The 23,181-nt window shown below is 37.8% G+C and overlaps 1 protein-coding gene across 26 annotated transcripts in view; it reads right to left on the reverse strand.

The window, feature by feature from the left end:
* Window positions 1-23,181, reverse strand: part of hspg2 (heparan sulfate proteoglycan 2) — a 108,156-nt gene that overhangs the window by 46,035 nt on the left and 38,940 nt on the right. For 11 of the 26 annotated variants that reach the window (XM_026243853.1, XM_026243854.1, XM_026243857.1 and 8 more), the window contains exons 4-35: window positions 18,437-18,546; window positions 18,119-18,177; window positions 17,636-17,796; window positions 17,047-17,085; window positions 16,138-16,266; window positions 15,640-15,834; window positions 15,426-15,545; window positions 15,166-15,297; window positions 14,541-14,685; window positions 13,438-13,595; window positions 13,035-13,205; window positions 11,997-12,163; window positions 11,590-11,769; window positions 10,652-10,848; window positions 10,214-10,358; window positions 9,991-10,118; window positions 9,782-9,868; window positions 9,621-9,685; window positions 9,297-9,358; window positions 8,776-8,916; window positions 8,513-8,686; window positions 8,221-8,400; window positions 7,739-7,857; window positions 7,454-7,565; window positions 7,102-7,212; window positions 6,174-6,298; window positions 5,981-6,061; window positions 2,191-2,258; window positions 2,023-2,087; window positions 1,795-1,935; window positions 1,525-1,716; window positions 378-482 (exon numbers count right to left, since the gene is read on the reverse strand). In XM_026243853.1, the coding sequence (XP_026099638.1) occupies window positions 378-482; window positions 1,525-1,716; window positions 1,795-1,935; window positions 2,023-2,087; window positions 2,191-2,258; window positions 5,981-6,061; window positions 6,174-6,298; window positions 7,102-7,212; window positions 7,454-7,565; window positions 7,739-7,857; window positions 8,221-8,400; window positions 8,513-8,686; window positions 8,776-8,916; window positions 9,297-9,358; window positions 9,621-9,685; window positions 9,782-9,868; window positions 9,991-10,118; window positions 10,214-10,358; window positions 10,652-10,848; window positions 11,590-11,769; window positions 11,997-12,163; window positions 13,035-13,205; window positions 13,438-13,595; window positions 14,541-14,685; window positions 15,166-15,297; window positions 15,426-15,545; window positions 15,640-15,834; window positions 16,138-16,266; window positions 17,047-17,085; window positions 17,636-17,796; window positions 18,119-18,177; window positions 18,437-18,546 (4,064 nt within the window). Of the gene's footprint in view, window positions 1-377; window positions 483-1,159; window positions 1,196-1,524; window positions 1,717-1,794; window positions 1,936-2,022; window positions 2,088-2,190; window positions 2,259-5,980; window positions 6,062-6,173; window positions 6,299-7,101; window positions 7,213-7,453; window positions 7,566-7,738; window positions 7,858-8,220; window positions 8,401-8,512; window positions 8,687-8,775; window positions 8,917-9,296; window positions 9,359-9,620; window positions 9,686-9,781; window positions 9,869-9,990; window positions 10,119-10,213; window positions 10,359-10,651; window positions 10,849-11,589; window positions 11,770-11,996; window positions 12,164-13,034; window positions 13,206-13,437; window positions 13,596-14,540; window positions 14,686-15,165; window positions 15,298-15,425; window positions 15,546-15,639; window positions 15,835-16,137; window positions 16,267-17,046; window positions 17,086-17,635; window positions 17,797-18,118; window positions 18,178-18,436; window positions 18,547-23,181 lie in introns of all 26 variants that reach the window. The other 15 variants (XM_026243873.1, XM_026243867.1, XM_026243874.1 and 12 more) reach the window with 13 other exon arrangements.

The following is a 23,181-nucleotide window of genomic DNA, read 5'->3' on the forward strand; positions in this document are numbered from 1 at the left end:
TCACTCACAAACAGCTAAATATTTTCAAACCTCACTTTGCTTCATGCTGTTTTTCTCTCAAATATCATATCACTTTCAATTCAAACATCTTCAGGTGGAGTTAATGCATGAAGATATAAAATAATGTGACCTTCACTGACTCTACTGGAAGTTCAGCATATCAGTCAGTTTTCTAGTATTTAATTTTCAGTGCAAACTCTCCAGCAGTCCGTTTATTAAAAGTATTAAAGGAGGATTAGAGGGAGTTCAAACATTCAGATTAAATTTAGTACATTCTTTTGCTAAAGAAATATCCATCAGTTATGTGAAACAGGAGGGTGCCACACTGTTTAAGGGCCTATAGGATTCAAGTAAGGCCAGTAAAAGTGAACCAATACCTCAATGGCTCTTTTGGACCTTAAGAGGTCTTTACCCATATCATTCATTAGCTGCCATACAGCGACGTCCTTTCTCAGTTGGTCCTTTTTCCATGATGAGTCTCTCTAGTTTTGTGAATAAAGCATTTTCTGTAATCTCGATACAAAAGCTCAATTATAAACCAATGAATTATAAACAACCCGTTGAAGATTTCAGATTCAAAAGCCTCTAAGTGTCATCTGAGATTTCCTTCTAAAATGAGCATTTTTCTCAGGCTCTCGTGTGTAGGTTTAGTAATTTCACTGAATAGGTTCTCTTCATTGCCATTAAAGTGAAATAACTGAACATAAACACTGGAGCCTGAGAAAATGCTAATTTTAGAAAATAAATTCACATGGCACTTAGAGGCTTTGCATCTGACCTATTCAATTATACTTTTATGCAACATTTCTGTTTGACTTGGACAAGCAAAACGTCACTTTTTTAAGACTTTGATAGTGCCAATTTTTTAGACACCACTGTGAACAACGAACCCTCAATTCTTAATAATTCAATGAATTCTAAAATCACAAAAAAAACGTGACCACATGGTGTTACTAGGTGTCAACAGGGCCTTAGTAAGTCAGAATGCATCTACGATGAAATCCCATGCACATCAAATCATGATCAATGCTAAATAAAATCAACACATGCTGCACAGATGATCCATTCATGCATCATTCTAATTCTAGAAATACAGTAGGCCAAATCACAACAGACACACTCAACAAACATGATCACTCGCTGAACCTACAAAGATTACCTTGTGTGCTCGTCTAGTCCGAGCAGAGTAAGACTTCTAAAAATGGCAAGTAGATTCAGAAACACTTAAATCAGTGTATCACATCCAAAAAAAAATCTAAATATTAAGACACATCACTCACTTTGTTGATATTAGTACCTACTATAGTCTTTATGTACACTCCAGCCACTATAAAAACATTTCTACGCTTTTGAAGAGCTGCCCTGACTAAGTACATTTTGGAAGGTCTTGGCAGCATGCGTTTGCAGAAAGAAACCCATTTGAAGAGAATTCAAAGAGGGAGAAGATACTTCAAGATAGAACGTAAGCAAACAGAATTGAAGGCTTGTAAGAGCAATAACATACATAATGCTGCCAAACTCTACCTTGTCTCCCTGATAGGCTTTGGGTAACTGCCAATAGTGGGGCTCCTGTCCGAGATAGTTAAAGTTAGTGTAGGAGAGCTGTGTTCCATCTGTGGACAGCTCTATGGAGAAGCCATTGTCAATGCGGTTGGTGCGCTGGCGGTTTACAAGCGCAAAACCTTGGTAGTTGCCAGGTGCGAAAATGGTGGAAACCTGGAGAAAAAAGGCAGAAAATGAACACATGCCTAGACAGACTGATGATAAGCACTGGTGTAACTCATCAGGCCTTACCACATCTCTATAATGTCTGGAGCTGGAGCACTGCTGGGTGACGCCCATGCAGAAGCAGGACAGACAGCCATCTTTGTTAGCAGGACTGAGGTAGAAGGTCCCTTGCTTGCAAGTGGAACAGGTTGACCCCTCAACGTTCATCTGAGTACAAACAAGTATCAAAACTGAGTTTTTATCATTGTGATGCAAATAACACACACACACAAACACACAAAAAATATTTCTTACCTTGCAGCGACAGATTCCATTTGAACTACATCCTTCGCTACCACTTTGGTCACAGCGGTAGCAATCTATAAACAGATTTTGTCTTGAAGTCACATTTAATTTTTAAACATTTTTTTTATTATAATTTTAAGAAGGATTTTTACAGTACATCATCTTTGCCAGTCTTACCACCATTACCATTGCCTTGAGTGCATCTTTGTCCAAGTTGGGGATTGCCAGTATATCCTGGGGCACATCTGAGGAAATATAGACAACACCTTGGAAAGACAGTTTCAGAATGTCATGCAGTAAAAATAAAACCACATTAGGAATTAACAGAGACATGACGGAACATGCCATGAACATTAAGAGCAATTTACGACTGCTATGGTCTGTGAGTCACACAGAATATGATTAATGCATAGAGCTTCTTCAAATACTTCCTGAATGTTCTCAGACAGGCTAATGTGGCTACACTTTTGATTTAAGTACAGATTATTAAAAACATGACATGTATATGCATAAAATGGTCAAGTGAATGATACGAGTTAAAATGAACATTTCATGTTTGGTTAATGAAGCATTACTGGAGGCTTGTGTTTGTGGAAGTACATTAGACAAAAAGACGTTTCAAAGCAATATAAAAAATACCCAATATGAAGAAGATACTTTGGAAAACAACCAACATGGATGCTTAACACACGACATGAAATGTTTGTTCATGTACAGTACAAGCAGTTCTTGATTGTCAGATTCTCATTTGATATAACACAAGAAAAGCAAAAGAGCAACCCCCTGACATTAGTATCTTTTAATGGCCACCACAAGAGAAATATAAGATCAACAGAGGATCCATAGCATAATACCATGCTTCCAGGTTTATAAAAATGAATAAATTACAGCCATTAATGCTCTCGACATCCAGCAGATGTTGAGTCTTTCTCTCTTTGATGAACAGAGACGGACTGAAATAAATAAAGCCAAAGACAACCAGAAGGACCCAATCAAAGTGTCTAAGAGTGTAAAACCACCATATCCCCAAGCTTGTGGAAGCTGAGGAACTGGACAGAAAGTCTTACCTGATAAATCGAGGATCCAAGGTAGTCCAGACTAAAACATTATACACTAACACAATACAATACAATACAATACAATACACTAATACGTTAACAAACCTTTTAAACATAAACTGCTGAAAATACAGAATTGTTGTCATATTTGGCTAAACTGAGGTTCTATGTTGACTGAGTTCTCGAAGTTAACAAGACAATAAGATGAGTAGGCAGTATGGATAAAGACGAATAAAATTGTATATAAATGTACAACATAATGTCCGATTGCAGCCACAGCACATAATATTACATTATTTCCATAATTCTACTCAAAACATCAGGAAGGCAAAAGTACCACATGCCTAGTTTACAACATGCATGGTTTATAAGAATTGACATGTAATACCACTTCTTGCATCATAGTTTGGTCAAACCTCAAGCCACAACATTCAAAACATTTATAGTTTCTATGGGAGTAAAAGAAGAAAAAACAGATCCAATGAAAATTTGAAATGATACAGTAATTCATATATGTCTAGTAATCAGGAATGATTTTGATGGGAATTGCCAGCCTTCCAATAACAATATGAAGGTTCTCATCTTGATTTGGCATAGATCTTGGCAATGTTTTTTGGCCCCTGTCGCTCTTCATGATGTCTAAAATATTAATGGTTTTAGATGTGTTGCCCCGAGTTGATTTTTTTCGAGTATCTATTTTTACTTTCTGTTTAGGGGAGTGTAATCTTTTCTTGTCCATTGATTTACTAGAAGGAGTTGTGTAGGTAAACTCCTCAGCTTGGCTGGACCTTAAGTCTGATGCACCTCTTGCTTCATGAGAAGGAACTAACTGATTTTGCTTAGAGGACATAGTCTTGGAATGTCTTGTCTTTGTTTGGAAATTGTGAGAAGGTTTGCTAGTGTTTGTGGCTTTTTTGGATGGTCTTATTTCCTTCTTACTTCCATTTCTTTGTTTTTTCATAAATTTGGAGGATTTCTTTGAAGGAGTATGTGCCCCTTTTTGTGGTTTGCTTGATGACTTGGAAGATTTAGCTGCGATTTTTTTATGCAATGGAGGAGGAATCTGAAATTTAGTTACAGGTTCTTCTTTTACTTGTGGCTTTGTAGGTGAATGGGATAGTTGGCCATGTTTCCTTGTAGCTTTTTGAGACTTACCATTTACCGTTGAACCACTTTTGTGTTGTTTTTGAGGAGTTAGGGAAACTTCAGTTGGTTCCTTTCTTTTTTGTTGATTCTGTTGCATTTTATTGGAGGTGACCATGGTTAAAGTTCTTTTAGAGGATGTAGTAAGGGAACGGCTGACAAAACCTTTGGGAACTGTTGATCTCCTAGAAGATTTACTACTATATTTGTTGTCTGCCTTTGATGTGAAATTGGTTTCAATGTCTCTTCTTGTTGATATTGGTTGGATACTTTTAGTTGAGAATTTTTCTTGCCTCTTAGTTGAATTTTCATTTGTCTGGGAACGGCTAGATGCAAAGCTAATCGTGGAGATAGTATGAGGAGTTGGCAGGGTTTTGGGCGTAACAGTTCTCTTCTTCAATTTGCTGGTAGACATGCGAGTAATCCAAGCTGTAGTCAAGGCTGAAATCGGGGTGGTAGCAACCACAGTGGTTTCTCTGCGATCCTGTGGTGGATGTGCCACATGACGCACACGTTTGATTTTGTCTAACTCTTGCACTAAGGCAGTGAAGCCATCAATTAGTATCTCAAGTTTGTATTCTAGTTTACTTAGTCTTGTTTTAATGTCTGTGTATTTGTTGGCCAACTCATTAATTCTGTCTTTCTGGTTGTTTGGAGACAAAACACTGGTTAGTGTCTTCAGTTGAGAGCTGAAGTGACTGTGCTGCTTCCTTATGTTCTCGAGGCTGTCTTTCATGTCCAATGTGTTGCTATTAAGCATACTGAGGCGCTGGTTGAAGCGATTCATGTGCATCCTCAAGAGGAGCTGGAAGCTCTGCTGTCGCTCCTCAGGACTTGGTGTGTAACGCATGGGCCCACGAGTCCAACGGTGACTTAAACTACGTATAGTTGTTGATAGCAATGATCTTGTAGTCCTTTCAGGTCCTGAAAAGCTACTATCTTCTCTACTATCAAAGTATTCTTCAATGTCATGGTCAGTTGTATCCAGAACTTGCTTCTTCCCTGGGCTGAGGTAGAAATCATCATCACATGTAGTGGAGAGGATACCTTTTGATCCTTCAAGGTAAAAGTCTCCGCAGTTGGAAATGCTGAGAGCCATGATGAGACAGGGCAAGTTGGAACCAAATTTATTTTTCAAATAAAAGCAATTTGTTTTTTTTAATCCCATACACCAAAAGCTTTCGCCCTATGAGCAAGTGACAAGGATCCAAAATCCATGTCATCAACTTGTTTATGCTTCAGTATGGGAAGCATAAACAACCCTAGAGACCCACAAATGTCTAGAAGAAGAGTTTGAAATAAGAAGAAGTTGCTCAAAATGCAGCAAAGGCTTTACAAAAATCCACTGAAGCATTAAAATAAGTGACATTATGCAACTAATTACTTCAGTGCTTCCACAAAGACATCTCAGCCTTCCTGACAAGGACACTTTACTCTCTCAGCAGAGAAGTGAAACCTTTATGCTTGATAAAGGTGTCTTTTTAAATGTACAATACATAAATATTTTAATCCCCACTGCTTCCACTTATAAACTCCTCCAAAAAAAGCCTTCAGACATTGACACTTGGTATGGGTGGCACTGATTCAAGGTTTGCTTCTCCCATACCACCAGACAAATGCCATTCAATCACAAATGGTTGAAGAAATGCTGGAAAGCACCAGACACATGCTTTCTGGCAGTAGAAAAAGAATGCCAATCACCAGTTTGGTCAGCCCAGCTTTACTGAATGGGAGGTTTACCCTCTCATTGGACCATAGAGACTTACCTTTCACAGCGTCTCCCAGTATAACCAGCAGGACATTCACATGTGGGCTGTCCATCTGAGTCCAAGTAACAAGATGAAGGGCTTCGGAAGAAGAAAAGTATTCAATTGGATGAATATTAAGTATCGGTTATGCCTAAAGGATAGCCTCTTTATATGAAAAAAATATAAAGTTAATAGATAAAGGCAAACTCACTGGCTACTGGAGTGTCCTAGACAAGGACAGGGTCTACATGCCTGTGGATCACCAGTCTTTGGATTTCCATAGAAACCAGGGAGACAATTTTCACAACGGCGCCCAACTGTGTTATGAAGACAATTCTAAAACAAGGGAAAAGTGTCATAAATCACTCCAGATTAGGAATGGTTCAATTAGTCAGGATAGTGTATGTTTTCTTAGTTTTTGGTTATACTATCCTTCTTGACTAGTGATCCAATAACCAACTAGTTGATTAATAAGCAATTTATGTGTTATTTTATTCATATACATATTTTGGTCTTCAATTTTATTCATCATAGTTCAATAGTCAACCATTTATCCAGTAACCAACTATTTCATTATTCAGGCTGATCAGTAATTTTTAATTTTACTGTATACTTATAGTTTTTATTTTTTTTATTTTTTCTAGTCAGTTATTGAATTATGGATCAACTAGTAGTATTAACATTTTATTAAAAACAATCAATAATCACTAAGGTCAACGGTTTTATGTACATTTAAATTCTGTGTACATTTTTTGGTTTTGATTTTACTCTTTATAAACTACCAGTCATCCGACTTGTTAATTACTGATGCCGAGTAGTTCACGGAGGTTAATTTCTTTTGTATACTTTTTTATTTCCACAGTGGTCATCTAGTTGACCTGTCATTCAATAACTAACAAGGTTGACTTTTTTTGTTAGATATGCTTTCTTTAATTGTGTCTACCTGCTTAGAAACAAGTCCAACTGTGGTCAAATGAACCCAAATCCAGCCTAATTACACAGGGCTTCCAGTTACAACTGATTAGTGAACTAGAAAGACAACTGATCAACTAGGTGATTTAAAATATATGTTGTTTTGCACATCCCTACTTTAAACAAACTCCATAAATCATATGACTGCAATGGAAAGGTTAACTCACCAGGCAATCTCCAGTGTCTGAGTCACAGCCGCTGGCATGCCCGTGGCAGTCACACTTCTCACAGGTGCCAAGATAAAGTCCAGGTGTACGGGTGTAGCCAACATCACAGTCCTGCAAACAATGGTGAGTCAGAGGTGGCTGGGTCCATTCTCTTCACTGACATAGAGCTTTAGAGCTAAAATGTTCCATGAGTTGCTAAGAACTTCCATTTAGAGATCAAGAAAAAAAAATAAAAGGCTGTTATTAACTTGACAGGCAGAACCTCTGCTTTAGGGGAAGGCTTTTGCATCAACTCGGGTTGACACAAGTTCACACAAACAGAGTGTTGCGATTTAAAGGTAAAGCAATATACCTGGCAAGAAGGTCCTGTGTATCCCTGAGGGCAAGCACACTCCTCCACCTCCAGAGCCCTTTCGTTTCCTGTAGAGCGGGGCACTGCAATGTCCATTTCTATATTGGAGATACTGAACAGGAGAGATTGAGATTAAACACTAATATCCTGTTCACAAAATCAGTTCAGCAACAGACAGGAACGTAACAGGACAATGTGACTCAATCTAGAGAATACATATATAAAGGCCATCAAAAGTCAATGTGCAATAAATGAGCAAGAGCAAAACTAAAAGTGCAAAGTTACCTGCTCTCAGCCATATTGTATGTATAACTGGCTCTGATCATAAAGACGCTGATATCAGCCAAAGCCATTAGCAGGTGCTCTCTAGTACACGGCTGTCCATCTGACCGTCTCCATGCAGACTGGGGGATCACAGGCAATGAAAACTCATATAGCAAATCAAGCAATCAAGGCCTTTAAAAATAATATTCTTAAAAATATATATTATTATTATTTAAAGAATGTAAGATAATAATCGTATTATTATTTGTATAATTATTTATTTAAATTACAAAATTTATTTGAAATATAAACATATTATGGTTAAGATGGTGACCAATTAATGAATTTAAATAAAATATATAAACAAAGGAATTATTATAATTAATAATTAAAAATATGATGCATACATACAGCACCCAAAAATGTAACTTATATTTAAAATTAAATTCCTTTGGACCACCTAATAAAACGATCCATATAAAATAAAAAATACATATATTTACCTCTCTAAAAGACACAGTGATGGTGGTTGGTATTCTAGGGAGTATTTTAGTCTCAGAATAATGTTCCAGGAAGATGCCATTGCCTTGGAGAACCACATCTGGACGGTCATCAATCACTAGTGAACGAGCCTGCGTCTCATAACGCATTGTGTACTGCAGTTCTCCACCATATGCTGTTACCTTTACAGGACAGGAAAACATGTTTTAAAAAGCAGCACACTGACATGCACTAAATTCCTGACAAAGGCCAAATTGTATATATATGGAATTGTACCGCACAGGATGTTCTCACCTTGTCCCCTCTAAAATTCTGAGGCAGGACCCAGTAGTAGATGTCATTAGGGATACTGGTGAAGGATCGGTAGACCACCTCTGCGCTGGCTCTCTGAGTGATGCCCTCAGAGATGGTCAGAGTATTTGCTGCATTGGAAAGTGTGAAGAGCTGGCCGTTGACACCACCTCGAACCTTCAGATTAACCAACACATACATGTCAAAAACATTAAAACATCTATTTTAAAAGGTAAAACGATGACAAGATTTGAGGATGTGGTTACCTGTTCTCTATTCCAGGTTGAACTGGCACACTGTTTAGTGACTCCCATACAGAAACACTGCAGGCAACCTTCAGGATTATCAGCCGCCAAATTAAAAGCGCCATTCTTACACTCATCGCAAAGAGAACCGACCACATTGGCCTGCACAACAGAAAAGCCAACACTGTTTGAACATTTCTATATGTTTATGTTTTTAACACTGATAATAATAAATCTTGAGCAGCAAATTAGCATAGTAGAAAGATTTCCGAAGAATCATGTGATACTGAAGACTGGAGAAATTGACGTGGAAAATTCAGCTTTGCCATCACAGGAATAAATTACATTTTAAAACAATAATAACAGAAATAATAGAAAACCTGTGTTTAAAATTGAACTTATATTTAAAAATATTATAATTCATTTCTGATCAAATAAATGCATCTTAAGAGACTTCTGTCAAAAACTTGTAAAAAATCCTTCCAATCTCAAACTTACTAATGGTATTAAAAAAAGAGAGTATCTGTAGTGCAATGTAATACCTTGCAATAGCATGGCTTGCTGATGGGATTGATGGTTCCTCTGTTATCACACTTGGTTTTCACTGAAAAGGGATAAGAACACCATATGGTGGACCATTACACCTGGAATGCTTTGAACATCCTGGTCACAAACAGCTGGCATTCCAGCATGCAGTGCACTGAGTGTTAATCATTATCTAAAGCTTCACTTGACCTCCAGGGTAAAATGAGGCAGAAATTCCAAGAAAAGAAACAGCTTAAGGCAAACAAATAAATCTTGCGGCTAATACTAATCTAATAAATCATTTAGTATCACATCTGTAAACAAAAAGGAGAAATGCTCACGGCTTTCAGCATAGACACATTGGCCGTTGGGCTGAAGAGGGTTGCCAACATATCCTGGAGCACATCTGTATAAAAAAAAAAAATATATTATATATGTGCACTCAGCACCACAAAATCTAGTGTTAAAACAACAAGTATATGCAAATGAGCTGCAGCATTACTTCTCACAACGTCGCCCTGTATAACCAGGTCTGCAGGCATCACATGTTGCCTGATTGTCATGGTCCAGGAAGCAAGTATCAGAAAACCTTTGAACACATCAACATTTTGTTGTTTGTCAAAATTCAATAAAAAAAAGTGGTATTAATATTTACTATTACTCATTTTAATTGCATTATATTATATTTATACATAGGTTGTATTTCTTTACCGTCGAGACGTCTCTGTGTATGGACAAGGACAGGGTTTGCAGTCATCATATCGTCCTTGACTTGGGTCACCAAAGTATCCAGGCTTGCATTTGTCACACTGAGGTCCTTCTGTGTTATGCTGACAACTCTGTCACATGACATTTACACCTTAGTGTGTGGCGTTCAGTAAACTACTGATGCAGTGTATAAGTTACCTACATATTTAGAAACACACAGTCTTACCAGGCAATGTCCACTAATAGGGTCACAGGCCCTGGCATGACCATTGCAGTTGCAGCCAGCACAGATGCCCAGGTAGGGTCCAGGTACCCGCTCGAAACCAGGGGAGCAGGACTCACAAGACAGGCCTGAATACCCAGCAGGACATCTGTGTGAGATCAACCATTTACAAAGATTAACACTTGCACACAAGACTCTCACAAAATCAGTATCTGGACTATAAAAAACATTTGGCTAACTCTTAATTACTCTTAGTGTCCACAGAGCATACAACATTGCCAACAGAAATAAAGTATTTGAAGTTTTTAGCCAAAAACATGGGGTTAGGGGATTTTATTGACAGGAACATGAATTCCCAGCACTGCGAGAGGAGGTTTGAGAGGAGCTTTATGTTTTCTGACAGGCCTGTAATCTTATCTGTTGATTTAAAGGCACAGTAACCTGCACTCCTCCACGTCTCTCGGGTTCCCCTGCTGGGTGAACTCTTTGGTGGTGGTATCCATGCTGATGTCACTCAGGCCCACACTGACCATGCGGTTGTCATAAATGGTGCGAATTTGGATGCTCTCCAAATTGGCCAAGGTCGTCATGAGGTCATCCCGAGTTACGGCTCGTCCTGAGGAGTGCTGCCAGTTTTCCTGAGGCACAGAAACAGAGATGTCAACCACCTCACATGACACTAACAAGAAACTTTAAACAAAACTTACATTTGAGAATCGCCATTGTAAACAATGATTGTTTGCTATATGGTATTACTACAGTTTTATATATCAGTCTTACACCAATGTTTTAGCAGTGTAGAGCTGACAATACTGAAAATTCACTATAATTCTTTATTATTTTTAGATACAATTAAATATCCCTGTATTCCGTTGACCATATTTCTTAAATGAGCAAGTGTATGCCATGGTTCTAAAACGTTTGTTTGAAAAGTGACACTAAAGACATGATTAACTAGAAAAATATTAAGCTTAATTGAACTGTTATAATAATAATAATAATAATAATAATAATAATAATAATAATAATAATAATAATAATAATAATAATAATAATAATAATAATAATAATAATAATAATAATAATAATTGGAAATGCTGCTTGAGCACCAAATCAGCATGTTAGAAAGATTTCCCACGTGACCCTGAAGACTGGAGTAATGCTACTGAAAACGTCACAGGAATAAATGACATTTTAAAATACAACAGTTATTTGCAACTCTAACAATATTTCAGAATATTAATGCTTTACTGTATTAGCCTTGATGAGCAGAAGAGTCTATTTTTTTCTAAAGACATAAAAAGACTTCAAACCTTTAAACGGTAGTATGTATATATTCAGCATATATAATAAAACAAAATTTGACATATGTGGCTTACCTCTGTAAACTTGATCTGTCTTTGGTTGATTATGTCTGGTAAAGTGGGGTCGCCTCTACGGTAAATAAACCTCTGCCCGTTGCCGCTCAGCACAACATCAGGTTTCTCCCTTGGTTCTGGTGCACCTCGCTGCAGTGAGTAACTCACCTTAAAATTCAGATAACCTCCATACAAGTCAACCTGTACAACACAGAATACCGAGATACTGAAGCGCTTCGATTCATATTTCCCACATGCTTCCCAAGCTCTCCAAGACAATCAAGCATCCACATTTGAATATTCACAGTGATGGAGAGAGATGAGACGAAATGGGATTGCACAAAAAACAGGAAGATACGGATTACTCAATGTTTTATTGAGCTTCTATCTTTATTTTTTCAGCCGAGTAATGTAAAGGGGAGAGAAACCTTGTTGCCCAGGAACTGGCGAGGTAGAGTCCAATAGGAGTCTTGATCGAGGAAACGGCGAGACAGGTCCATTAGCTGGAACTCCTCCCTCTCTAGATTGATCAACATCTGAGTGGGTGAGAGAGGTGGTTGGGTGCCTGGACGACTAGGATATGACACATTGACTCCTGTGGATAAAACAATAGATAGACAGAGACAAATAGAAAAAGTTAGCGTTTTATATTTTCAATAACAGTGTATTTGATTATTTAATGGAATAGTTCACCCAAAAAGGAACATTCTGTCATTAATGACTTACCCTCATGTTGTTCCAAAGATGTAAGACCTTTGTCCATCTTCGGAACACAGATTAAGATATTTTTGATGAAATCAGATAGCTTTCTGACCCTGCATAGACATCAATGCAACTACCACGTTCAAGGCCCAGAAATGTAGTAAGGACATCATTAAAAGAGTCCCTGTGATATCAGTGGTTCAGCTTTAATTTTATTAAGCTACGAGAATACTTGTTGTGCACAAAGAAAACTAAAATAATAACTTTATTCAACCAATTCTTCTCTTTCGAGTCAGTCTTCTACACATGTTCTAACTACATTTCTGGGCCTTAAACGTGTCAGTTGTGTTGCTGTCTATGCATGTTCATTCATACACTCTCTGATTTCATCAAAAATATCTTAATTTGTGTTCTGAAGATGAAGGTCTTACGGGTTTGGAATGACATTAGGGTCTCTAAATTATCAACACGATCTAAACTTCACAAAAAAAAATGTGTTTTACATGACATACTAAATACTATATATATATATATATATATATATATATATATATATATATATATATATATATATATATATATATATATATATGTCTGAAGGTTCAATAAACTGTTCATAAAAAAAAATAAAAAAATCAATATGTCTGGCTTTATAGTGTTAGAGTTACACATATGACACCAACAGTTGCTATAAAAACTATACTCTCTAATTGTAAATCCATAAACATAAATGCAAAAATCTGAATTTTGAATCAGTTGAGTACCTTTGAAGTCCTCTTCCTCTGTGAAGCGCAGTGTGATTTGGCTGCGGTAGCGACCGGTGCTCTGACAATGCTTCGTGATGCCAAAACAGAAGCATGGCATGCAGCGATCGCCAACGCTAAAGTGTCCATCACGGCAGTTACCTGCTAACACGTACAGAGAGGATGACACAACTGGACAAGAACGACATAGAAGACAAAGGATGATAAGACCACCACCGTCAGGTTTGAACTGCCCAACAGTCATGAGACAACCACGTCACAACATGCGGTCAAAGAACAGCAGGATAACCTGTGTCTCACAAATGAAAGATGACATCCATAGTCTCTTCGGAAAAGAAAGTATCAAGCGAGAACAAACATAGTAATCCGAAGATGTTCGCACCACATGGAGCTGATGCAGTACCTGGGTTTGGTCTCTGAGACAGACTGAGGACCCCGTCAGGAATAGCAAACACAAGGCCTTTAGCATTGATGGCCTCGCAGGTGTATGCACCCTGGTCACCTTCCTTCACGTCACGGATGGTGAGTGTTCCTCGCCCATTCTCACTGCTCATTGTGATTCTGTCAATAGAATCAGGTTTAAATTAGAGCGGTTTTTAGAGGATTCAGTTTTATCCCTCGCACTCAGTCCAGCTGTTTTTAAACATATATTTAAGGTCTATAATGTGTTTGCTTAATTTGTTCATTTAATGAATAATCATTAATTGCAATAAAATTAACACATTCTACTAAGAGTCGTAGTTTAAAAGAGTCCTAGTTTATTTATTATTTACACATTTGTGTTTTTTTGTATTCTGTTTTTTATATATTTTATTTCACAGTTTTTATATTTTATTTCACAGTTTTTATTTGTAATTATTTGGGGTTTTGTTAATTGAATAACCTTTTGGAAATGTAATTTGTGACAAATGGGTCCACTATTTGTATACTTATAAGTCCATGTAAAGAAAATATGGTAAAAAAAAAAAAAAAAACCTTAGCCAGAAAAACCTAATTGAATTGATACTGAAAGACCAAACACAAAAACTCTGCATAAATTATTTCAAAAATCACATCTGATAATAGCCTAGAAATGATCATGCAGAAGGAGAGCACATTCTGAGTAACAAATTCAATACGGCTCTCTGGTTATATATTAATAATGTCCTAAAGGTATTATAACAAATAATAATAGCAAAGCAGCAACTTTAGAAGAACTCCTTTGAGATTCAATAATTTGGAAAGGTTCACAAACTTTTTGCCAAAAAAGAAAACCTGTTTCTAATTGAGGACATGAAGTATTGCCCTCTGTTTTCATTTAGACTAGTGCTAAAGTTATTCATTTAATTATTTATAGAGTTCAGTAAGCAGAGCTCTGGGAATACAATAGGAATGGATGAAACCACAAGTATTCATTACTTGGCATTTATTCAGTCTTTAAAAGAATCTGGACTTTAACCCAGATTGTGGACATCTTGATCATTTCGGAGTGTTAAATCCACAGTGTTTATTAACATCCTAACCTACCTGCTATTGACTGGTATGTGTCCCCAATTAAGACGCCATGTGATGATGGGAACAGGTACACCAATGGCAGAACAAGTAAAGGTCACAGTGTCTCCCCGCGCTGCCGTGATGGACTCTTCCGGCGAGACAGTCACAACGGGAGGTGCTTGGGTACAATAAGAGAAAACATATAGGATAATCATTTTACATTTACAATCCGCATATATAACTGTGTTATATGAATGCTAACAGTAAAAGAGACATATGGACACAAGAAAGCACACACACACAGCAAGCCTCTGATTCGAAATTGGCAGCCTGTGACATCACAAGTTTTATTTGGCAGATTCATTCAGAGAAATTAGCCAACCAGAGCCAGAGGCACTGCTGGCAGAAACAACACCAAAGCCGCCTGTTAAATAAGCTACAAGCACAAGATATATCGGAGACGAGATCTCCGTATGAGTGCGGCAAAACATGAATATTTCTTTGCTGACCATAAATACACAATTTTTCAGGTTTTGAAGCAGCATTACTGTCTGTTAGTAAGTCAAAGTTAGTGTGACAGTGTAAGACAAAAGTGTTTGGAATGGTATGACAACCAATGTTTACTTGTTAAAGATTAATTGGATTGTAACGCCCTTACCACAACCGTATTCATCAGAGCGGTCGGCACAGTCCGGCTCCTCGTCACACTGGTAACTGGCAGGAATGCATGTGCGGTCAGCCAAACACACAAACTGCTCCGGGGCACATGTGTCCCCTGGACCTTTAGTGGCTGAAGGAATGAGAAAACAAAATTAGTTCTTAGCAAATCGAGTTTTGACAAAGTGTGTCATTTCTGTGCCTCTAGCGGCAACAAACTAAACTTCCCCATCTGTGGATGGAAGCTCGGCTCTGACTTACGGCAGTTCATCTCATCGGAGTTGTCTTGACAGTCATTATCCCCGTCACAACGCCACAGTTTCAGGGCACAACGGCCGTTCTGACACTTAAACTCATTGGGTTCACAGGGAGACGGAGTTCCTTTGTAATTACAAATATAGTTGCATAATAAACGCAGAGAAAAGACAAATATCACCAGCATGACGTGTTTGGTTATGAAGAGGTTACAGCATACCGCCGTTTGTCCTACCACAATTGAACTCATCGCTGCCATCCGTGCAGTCCGTTTCGCCGTCACAAACATAGTCCCGTGAGATACACTGTCCATTCTGACAGGTGGCCTGGTCTGCACGGCAGGGTCCCGGGCCGGGTGGGGGTCTGGTTTTAGGAGGCGTAGGTGGAGTAGGGCGTACAGGAACAGGAACAACAGCTTTGAAAATAAATGATATAATTAGGCCCGTCAATCAATTACACAAATCAAATGAAATACATGCTGATATTTTGAAGCCATTATGATGTCAAACATTGTAAAGCATAGATATACACAAACAAGATCCTATGCAAATGTATTTAATTAATGTTTAACTGCCATTAAATAAAATAATTAAATTAAAATGCATTTATCTGAAAAACATATATTAAGAATATAAAATACATGATATCAAAGTCCATTTGTTTGGTGTTAGTCAGTGCCTTTCATTTCTGAGACAAATGAGGACGCAATCTCACTCACCACAGTTCATTTCATCACTGAAGTCATTGCAGTCCGGCCGCTTGTCACACACATAATCCTGAGGGATACACGCCAGCCCATCCTGACATCTGAACTCGCCAGACAAGCATTCTCTGGCATCCGGAATCACTAAGGTGGCAGAGACACACATACACAATTCTGTGATGCACTGTACGTAATGCAATGAAGGGATCCAAGAAAAACTGTACAATGATGTTTCAAAGATTCAATGCAAGCCTATCATTGCCTTGCCATGCTAGACCTGCCATTTCAACAGGATATCCTTTGTTCACACGGGCAGCGAAAATCCGCTTTTCACATAAAATCTTTTTCATTTTTAAAGTCTGAATACCCCCGAAAAAAGAGAAAATTACAGAAAATAAATTAATCTTGAATCCAATTAATGTCTGTTGTTGTTGTTTATTGTTTAACTTTTTTGTTTTGTTTTGTAATGCAGTCTGAAGGTCAGGTCAAACGTAGACAGTCAAATCAAATCGGATTTATGTGCAGTGTGAACAAAACCAAGGTGCAAATCTGTATAATGTTCATCTTTTCTATTCAGTCTTGAATTCTCTTACCCGGTGCCTGAATCTGAAAGCAAAAAATATGAAAAGACTGAACCACAAAAATTCAATTCCAACACGTATGAAAAACAAAACTAGACACTGCAAACACAAACATGCTACATTGTCTGAAAAAAAATACTTCAAGAGGTGCATTCCTGAAATCAGCTTCACTTCGAATCAATGACAAGCCATGCAAAGCCTTTTGTTCTTCTCATCATACTCCGGTCTTCATCAGAGTGCACACATGCATCCAGCTACTACATATGATGAGAATTCCTTCAGTTCTCATAAGTGAACAAGACTGGACTGTGTTCTCATGCAGCAGACCTGGTTGAGGACAAACCTGGCACAACGATGGGCTCCACACGAGGAGGAGTATCAGCTATGAACCAGACCATAACCAGACAACATTATCTATAATACATTTTTGAATGATGACTAGCTCCACACAGAACTACCAGAATTAATCGTTATATAAGCCATAAAGTGAAAAATACAAGAGTATAAAAATGTTTGGATTTGAACATTTAACACATTATCAAAATGATTATTATTGTATAATATACAATATAACAATAACATGCATATATATTATCGTCATACAAGTCATACAATTAACAAAAAACTATACAAGACATTTAAGATAAATACAAGACAAAAGTTTTAAAATACCTTTCTGTAATACTTCTTTTATAAATATATAAGTTAAATACATATCTCTGAATGATAATGTTGCGTATACACTTTTTAAAACAGTGCAGTAGAGTAAAATATGTTCAAAAGTGTTATGAAGGCATGATGGCATTATTATTGGTCTATGGTCATTTTTGTTGCATAATTTAGCAAGGAATCATTGTTTCACTATTAACACTATTACTATATATATATATATATATATATATATATATATATATATATAAACCTGAACATACCTTCTCCAAGCCGTCTGAATTGGAAACCCATTACTGAGGTATCGTAGGAGGCAATGGTTCCCTCTTTAACCACGGAGAACAGGACATCTCTGATCTGCGTTTCATTAAAGTTATTATCTGAGCCGACATCCAGCTCCACAAACACATCTTTGCCGATTTCCCTGCAAATGTATACAGAGCACTGGTAATCAGAACAACAGTCCAAACAAACAAACCACATAAAGCAACTTAATACGGTTTGTTGGTATCCCCGGCTGGTCTGTTTGCTGCTTTACAGAGGGTTTGGACACCAGCTAGGCCAGGCTTGAAGACCAGCTGGTTTAAGATGTTTATAGTAAACAGAGTGATCATCAAAAGACTCATAATACAAAAAAAGAACTTGACTAATTGAAATAAAATCTCTAAAGTAAACGGTCTTTCTAATCTTTATACATTAGAAGCTGCACTATTACATTAGTGTTTGAAACCGAAAATGGTGTTTACTTAATAAGGACCACATTGACGGTCTGCTGTCCTGGGATCCTGTTGTAGTCAGACTCAAGCTGTGGAGAAAATAAACACCATTAATCACCACATACTGGCCTTGCCTTACAAAGTACTTCAGTCAATGTACTACATTCTAGTATAGAGCTAAATACTGGTTTAGCCTTACCATTAACACAGTATAAACAAAAATCAGAGGAAAGGCATGTGATCAATAATATGACCCAATATGGAGGTGGAGCACACCCTTTACTATCATTGTGAAAATGCTGTTGATGGTATTTATTAAGCTCACAGTCCTTGAGTAAACGCACATACCGTATCGACAACAGCAGATGATATCTCTCCAAAAGCAGGAGAGTCGATGTCATCAAGTTGAGGCCCATACTGAAAGGAGTTTGTGAAGTTCACCAGCGCCCGATAGTAAACTAGAAACAAGACGTCGACACTCAGACTCAATATCAGCACCAGAGAATAATCATTATAGTCAATTACATCAATTAGCAGCACTATTACGGAATAGATTTGTCTCTTATCATGCTTGTTTAACTGAAAATGTGAAGTTCATGATGTTTAAAAAAACTAGAAGACCAGCTGGTTGACCATCTAAACCAGCTGAGAAGGAGATTGGCCAGGACGGGAGCCCAGAAAGACCAGTCTAAACAAACTAAAAACTACAAAAGGACATGAATAAACACGTAGGTGAACAACAAAATCAAACATGCCCCTAAAAACAATAGTCGGGTGGAGGCACGTGTACAGTAAAGATGAATTGGGTCATAAAAAGGTCAATAACCATTGAAAAAGTACAGCACTACAAAATCTATTCAGAAAAGGTTTCGGCATTGACAGTACCAATTCTTCTGCAAAAGCTACCGTTCAATAACAAAAACAAATACACGCTATTAGCTTATGCCCACGGCCTCAAAGTATGTCAACCTTTAAAAGCTCCAGCCCTTTTCACTGCTCTCCCGGCAGCTCGCCTGGGTGAGTTTACCCCATTTCAGTTTGTCAAACTGAATTGAGAAAGGAAGTCAATATTTGTGCTCTTTCTTGCAGTTAGCTGCCACTCGCCACAGTTCTCCAGCAGAGTCGTGTTTAATGTGACGCAGCTTATATACACAGTCACATATATCCCGAACAGACTCTTCTGACCTTTTACTGCTCTTAATGCCTTTATAGATTTATTCCAATTGATAAAATATCACTGAGATTAATTAACTTGCTTTTCACACCATCTGGACACCTGCTGTCACTGTCCGGTCAAATGTATTTGCCGCGCACACATGGTTTATTGGAAATTAGCACTTACTGCTGACAGGATTTGGGAAAGAAAGCAGCCCAGAGCTCAATCTTTTCTAATTGCGCGATACATTGACTCACAGCTGCCGTAACGGCAACCTCTACTCCAGCTCTCATTACCGCAAAAAAACAAAAAAAAGAGTTAACTTTGGTCATTAAGGGACAGAGAGGGATGAAAACAAAGTAAAAGAGTCAGAAGGTCTTGACTGACCGCCTTTGTCCAGGCTGTAATAGTCTGACCATGGTGACGTAACAGAGGAAACGGGACATCAAAAAGTCCCGTCAAAGTGTTGGAACTGACCCGTGATTAATCGAATCGCTTCTGTGGGCACAATGAAAAAGCATCAGCCCCTCTTTACTGCGACGGCTCAGCCTGCCCAGCGCCTGTAATCTCGTCTCTGTAGTTCTCACTAATAAGGCTGCAACTCAGAAAACCACATTCTCACTCTAAAACGGGGCAAAGCCCCATTCAGTCTTTCCATTTAAGAAATCCCCAGTTGAATGCTACTCAGGGCATTGAAACCGCATTCGGACAAGGGAAAAGACAGCAGTGAAACAGAAGCATTCCAAATGCTTAATTCATAAACTCTTCCTGATATACAAAAGCATAACTTTGGCAGCTTGTGGGCCGGGTCCTCGATGGGACACACAGAGGCCTGTGTGGAAGACAAAGAGCTGATTGAGCCAATGCGGCCTGTCTGGCCTTTAAAGCATGAGTCTTTCAACTCGACCTTCATTCCCTTCTCTCCTCCGCCTTCTCCACCCTCCCAAGAAGCCTTCACACCGAATCAAACACTCAAAGTAGTCTTCTTGTCTTATTTTGCAGCTCTGTGGAATGCACTTGGATGGGGATTTGCAGATTTTTCACCAGGCTATTCTCAGACCATCCAAATGTCAAATGTGCATTTGCGAGAGGAAAACCTCAATCCATCATAAAGCCACAGAGCCAGCTGGCAGGGCATCCTGTTGTCGTTCTGATACCAAACAGAATTTCACACTCCAAGCAAGGCAGCGCGTAACCGGTTTAGCTTGTGTTTACTGCTGTGAGATCATACAAGCAAATGTGTGAATGCAAAAATTAGAGAGTCAAAGTGAAAATTAATGTGGAACAGCCAACAAAAAAAGACAGGAATAGACAGCAAATTATGTTGGTAGTGTTTTTCAACCTTTGTGACAAAAGTATAAGTTTCCAGGTATTTCTACTGTAATAATGAAAAAAAAAAAAAAAATCAGAATTTGGATCTTACAGGTATTGACATGCCAAAATGAGGTTCATTTTCCAAATTCCAAAAGTCTCAAAAACTATATGTTCTTGAATATAAATCAATTGATGAATTAAATGAATGATATTTATGAGTTATTAATATTGTTAAATATTATTATTAAAATATGTCAGACATTTATAAACATGATATACATTTACAAATTGGTTCTCACCATGAAAAATATACTTTTACATTTTTTTGGAAATACATCAGGAATTAGAGTCAAGGGTCAAAGGAAAATTATTGTGCAAAGATTGATTGGAATGAGAAGAGAGAGACGGGACATGGATGGAGTTGTTTTAATTTCAAGGAAATTGGGGAAACCATCAAAGAACAAAACTTAAAGCAGATATACATATAGTGTATATGTATATGTATTAGGGGTGTAACGGTTCACAAAATTCACGGTTCGGTTCGATACGATACACTGATGTCACGGTTCGGTTCGGTTCGATACGTTTTAGATACAGCAAAATGTAAAAACATCTCAACTTTTCAGAATGCCGCAAGCGCACCGCGGGTCATGTGACAAGAACCAACCAATCAGCTTCATCCTTTCCCGTAACAACGTTGAGAGCTCAGCCAAGATGAAGGATCAGCTGATCATAGTTGTATATGGATTGCAATTTTGAAATAAATTCAGTAGCAGAGCTACTGCAAGCGATTTTTAGAGCTGCAAATCCATTTATCCTTCGCTGAAATTTCCGCGTCTCATGGAGAGAGCACGTCATTGTTGCTTAGCAAAGACAGACGCCTCATGAGCGCTTCTGCCCGAGCGCTTTGGAAAGGAGGAGAAAGACGCGCTTAGCGTTTTCCATGCGTTTTTAGGCACGATATGTGAACGGCCCCTAAGGCGCTCGCTCACTCAGCACGCGCTGAAGGCTCGTTGCAAAATGTCTAATGCATTTAACAGACCAGAAATATAAGATCCTAAAATAACCAACAGGTCTGGTGTTTGGGTTGGATTCCCTGTAAGCTATAGTGTCTAAATGCTGCAGGGATAGTTTGCTGCGTGCATGTTTCTCCTTTTTTTCGTCTTTTCCCAGATAGTACTGACGCATATATCCCAGATATTCCCGCTGGTTTTTTTTTTTTTTTTGTAATCCCGCTGGTGTACCCTGTCATGTTGCAGATGCGACATACCGTTGTTTTTTTATCCACCACTCTCTTGCCATCACCATTATAGCTTAAAGGGAATCCAAAGTGCACCCAAACACCAGACCTGTTGGTTATTGGAGGATCTTCTCATTTCTAGTCTGTTAAACGCATTGGCTATTTTGCAACGAGCCTTCAGCGTGTACTGAGTGAGCGAGCGCCTGCTGAGTAGCCTAACATAAACATATAAGATGGTGTTTTTTTCTTCTTCGGGAGTGTCAGGGGCGTTGCCTGTTACGTTGTTTGGGTTATTGGGCTACCTTGTTGAACGCATATCATTATATTTCTTTCTCTCTCTTTTTTTTTTTTTTTCAAATATAATTAATTACTCCAACGAACCGTTCGGTATACATAATGCGTACCGCGTACCGAACCGAAAGCGTCGTACCGAACGGTTCAATACGAATACGCGTATCGTTACACCCCTAATATGTATATCTATAGTTACATATAGTGACAGGTGAAAATTAGAAGGTTAGATGCATATAAAGCTGTGATATATCAGCCATTTAAGAAATATGGGATTCAGTAAAAATACCCTAGCTGGAGAAGTTACTGCTGACGCATGTTTTCTATTATGGATGGCAGATTTTGATTTGTGCGTGTTTAAGAGTTGCATTCCTGTGGCACAGTAGAACACTGACAGTGAAGCACTGAGCCAGAGGCGACGCAGCATATGATCAACATCTGTCTATAAAGACACGGATCACTGCGAGAACTCTCTCAGTTTTAAATGCCAGCTACAGTTATCTTAGTTCAATCTCATTAAATCATTGTAGTTTGCAGGATATTCTCCAACTAGGCAGTATAACCATACATATAATATCTGCTTTTAATTCTTCAACAGGTGTATCTGTGAGAGAGAACAGGTACAGTATATTCTGGTCATGGTGTTCCAAACCTGTAAGACACTGTCTTCTTTAAATCATAAAAGATGATGTTTTGAAGACTATTTCAACTGTTTTTGTCCATGATGGAAGTCAATAGGGTCCAAAACAACACTGGAGTCCCAGTGTAGAATTCATTTATTTACAACTATAATATTCAATATTTTGAATTAGCCTTTTTGCCATATACATTTTAATTTGATGTATTTTTATGTTTCATAAATTCTGTATGATTTAGCAATTTTATACTATTTATTATTTATTTTATTATACTATTATTTTATATATATATATTTTTTTTAAGAAAGTCTAACAGCTTTTTAATAATATATATAACTACTGAGAATTAGCAATATTCATTTTAATTTTAAGTATTTTTATACATTTTATATATTTTGTATGTTGTAGTAAGTTTGTTATGTACGTTTGTCATTTTTATTCAAGTATATGTCTA

The sequence above is a fragment of the Carassius auratus genome, unplaced genomic scaffold (genome assembly GCF_003368295.1).
Source record: "Carassius auratus strain Wakin unplaced genomic scaffold, ASM336829v1 scaf_tig00004557, whole genome shotgun sequence".
In the NCBI taxonomy this organism is placed as follows: Eukaryota; Metazoa; Chordata; class Actinopteri; order Cypriniformes; family Cyprinidae; genus Carassius; species Carassius auratus.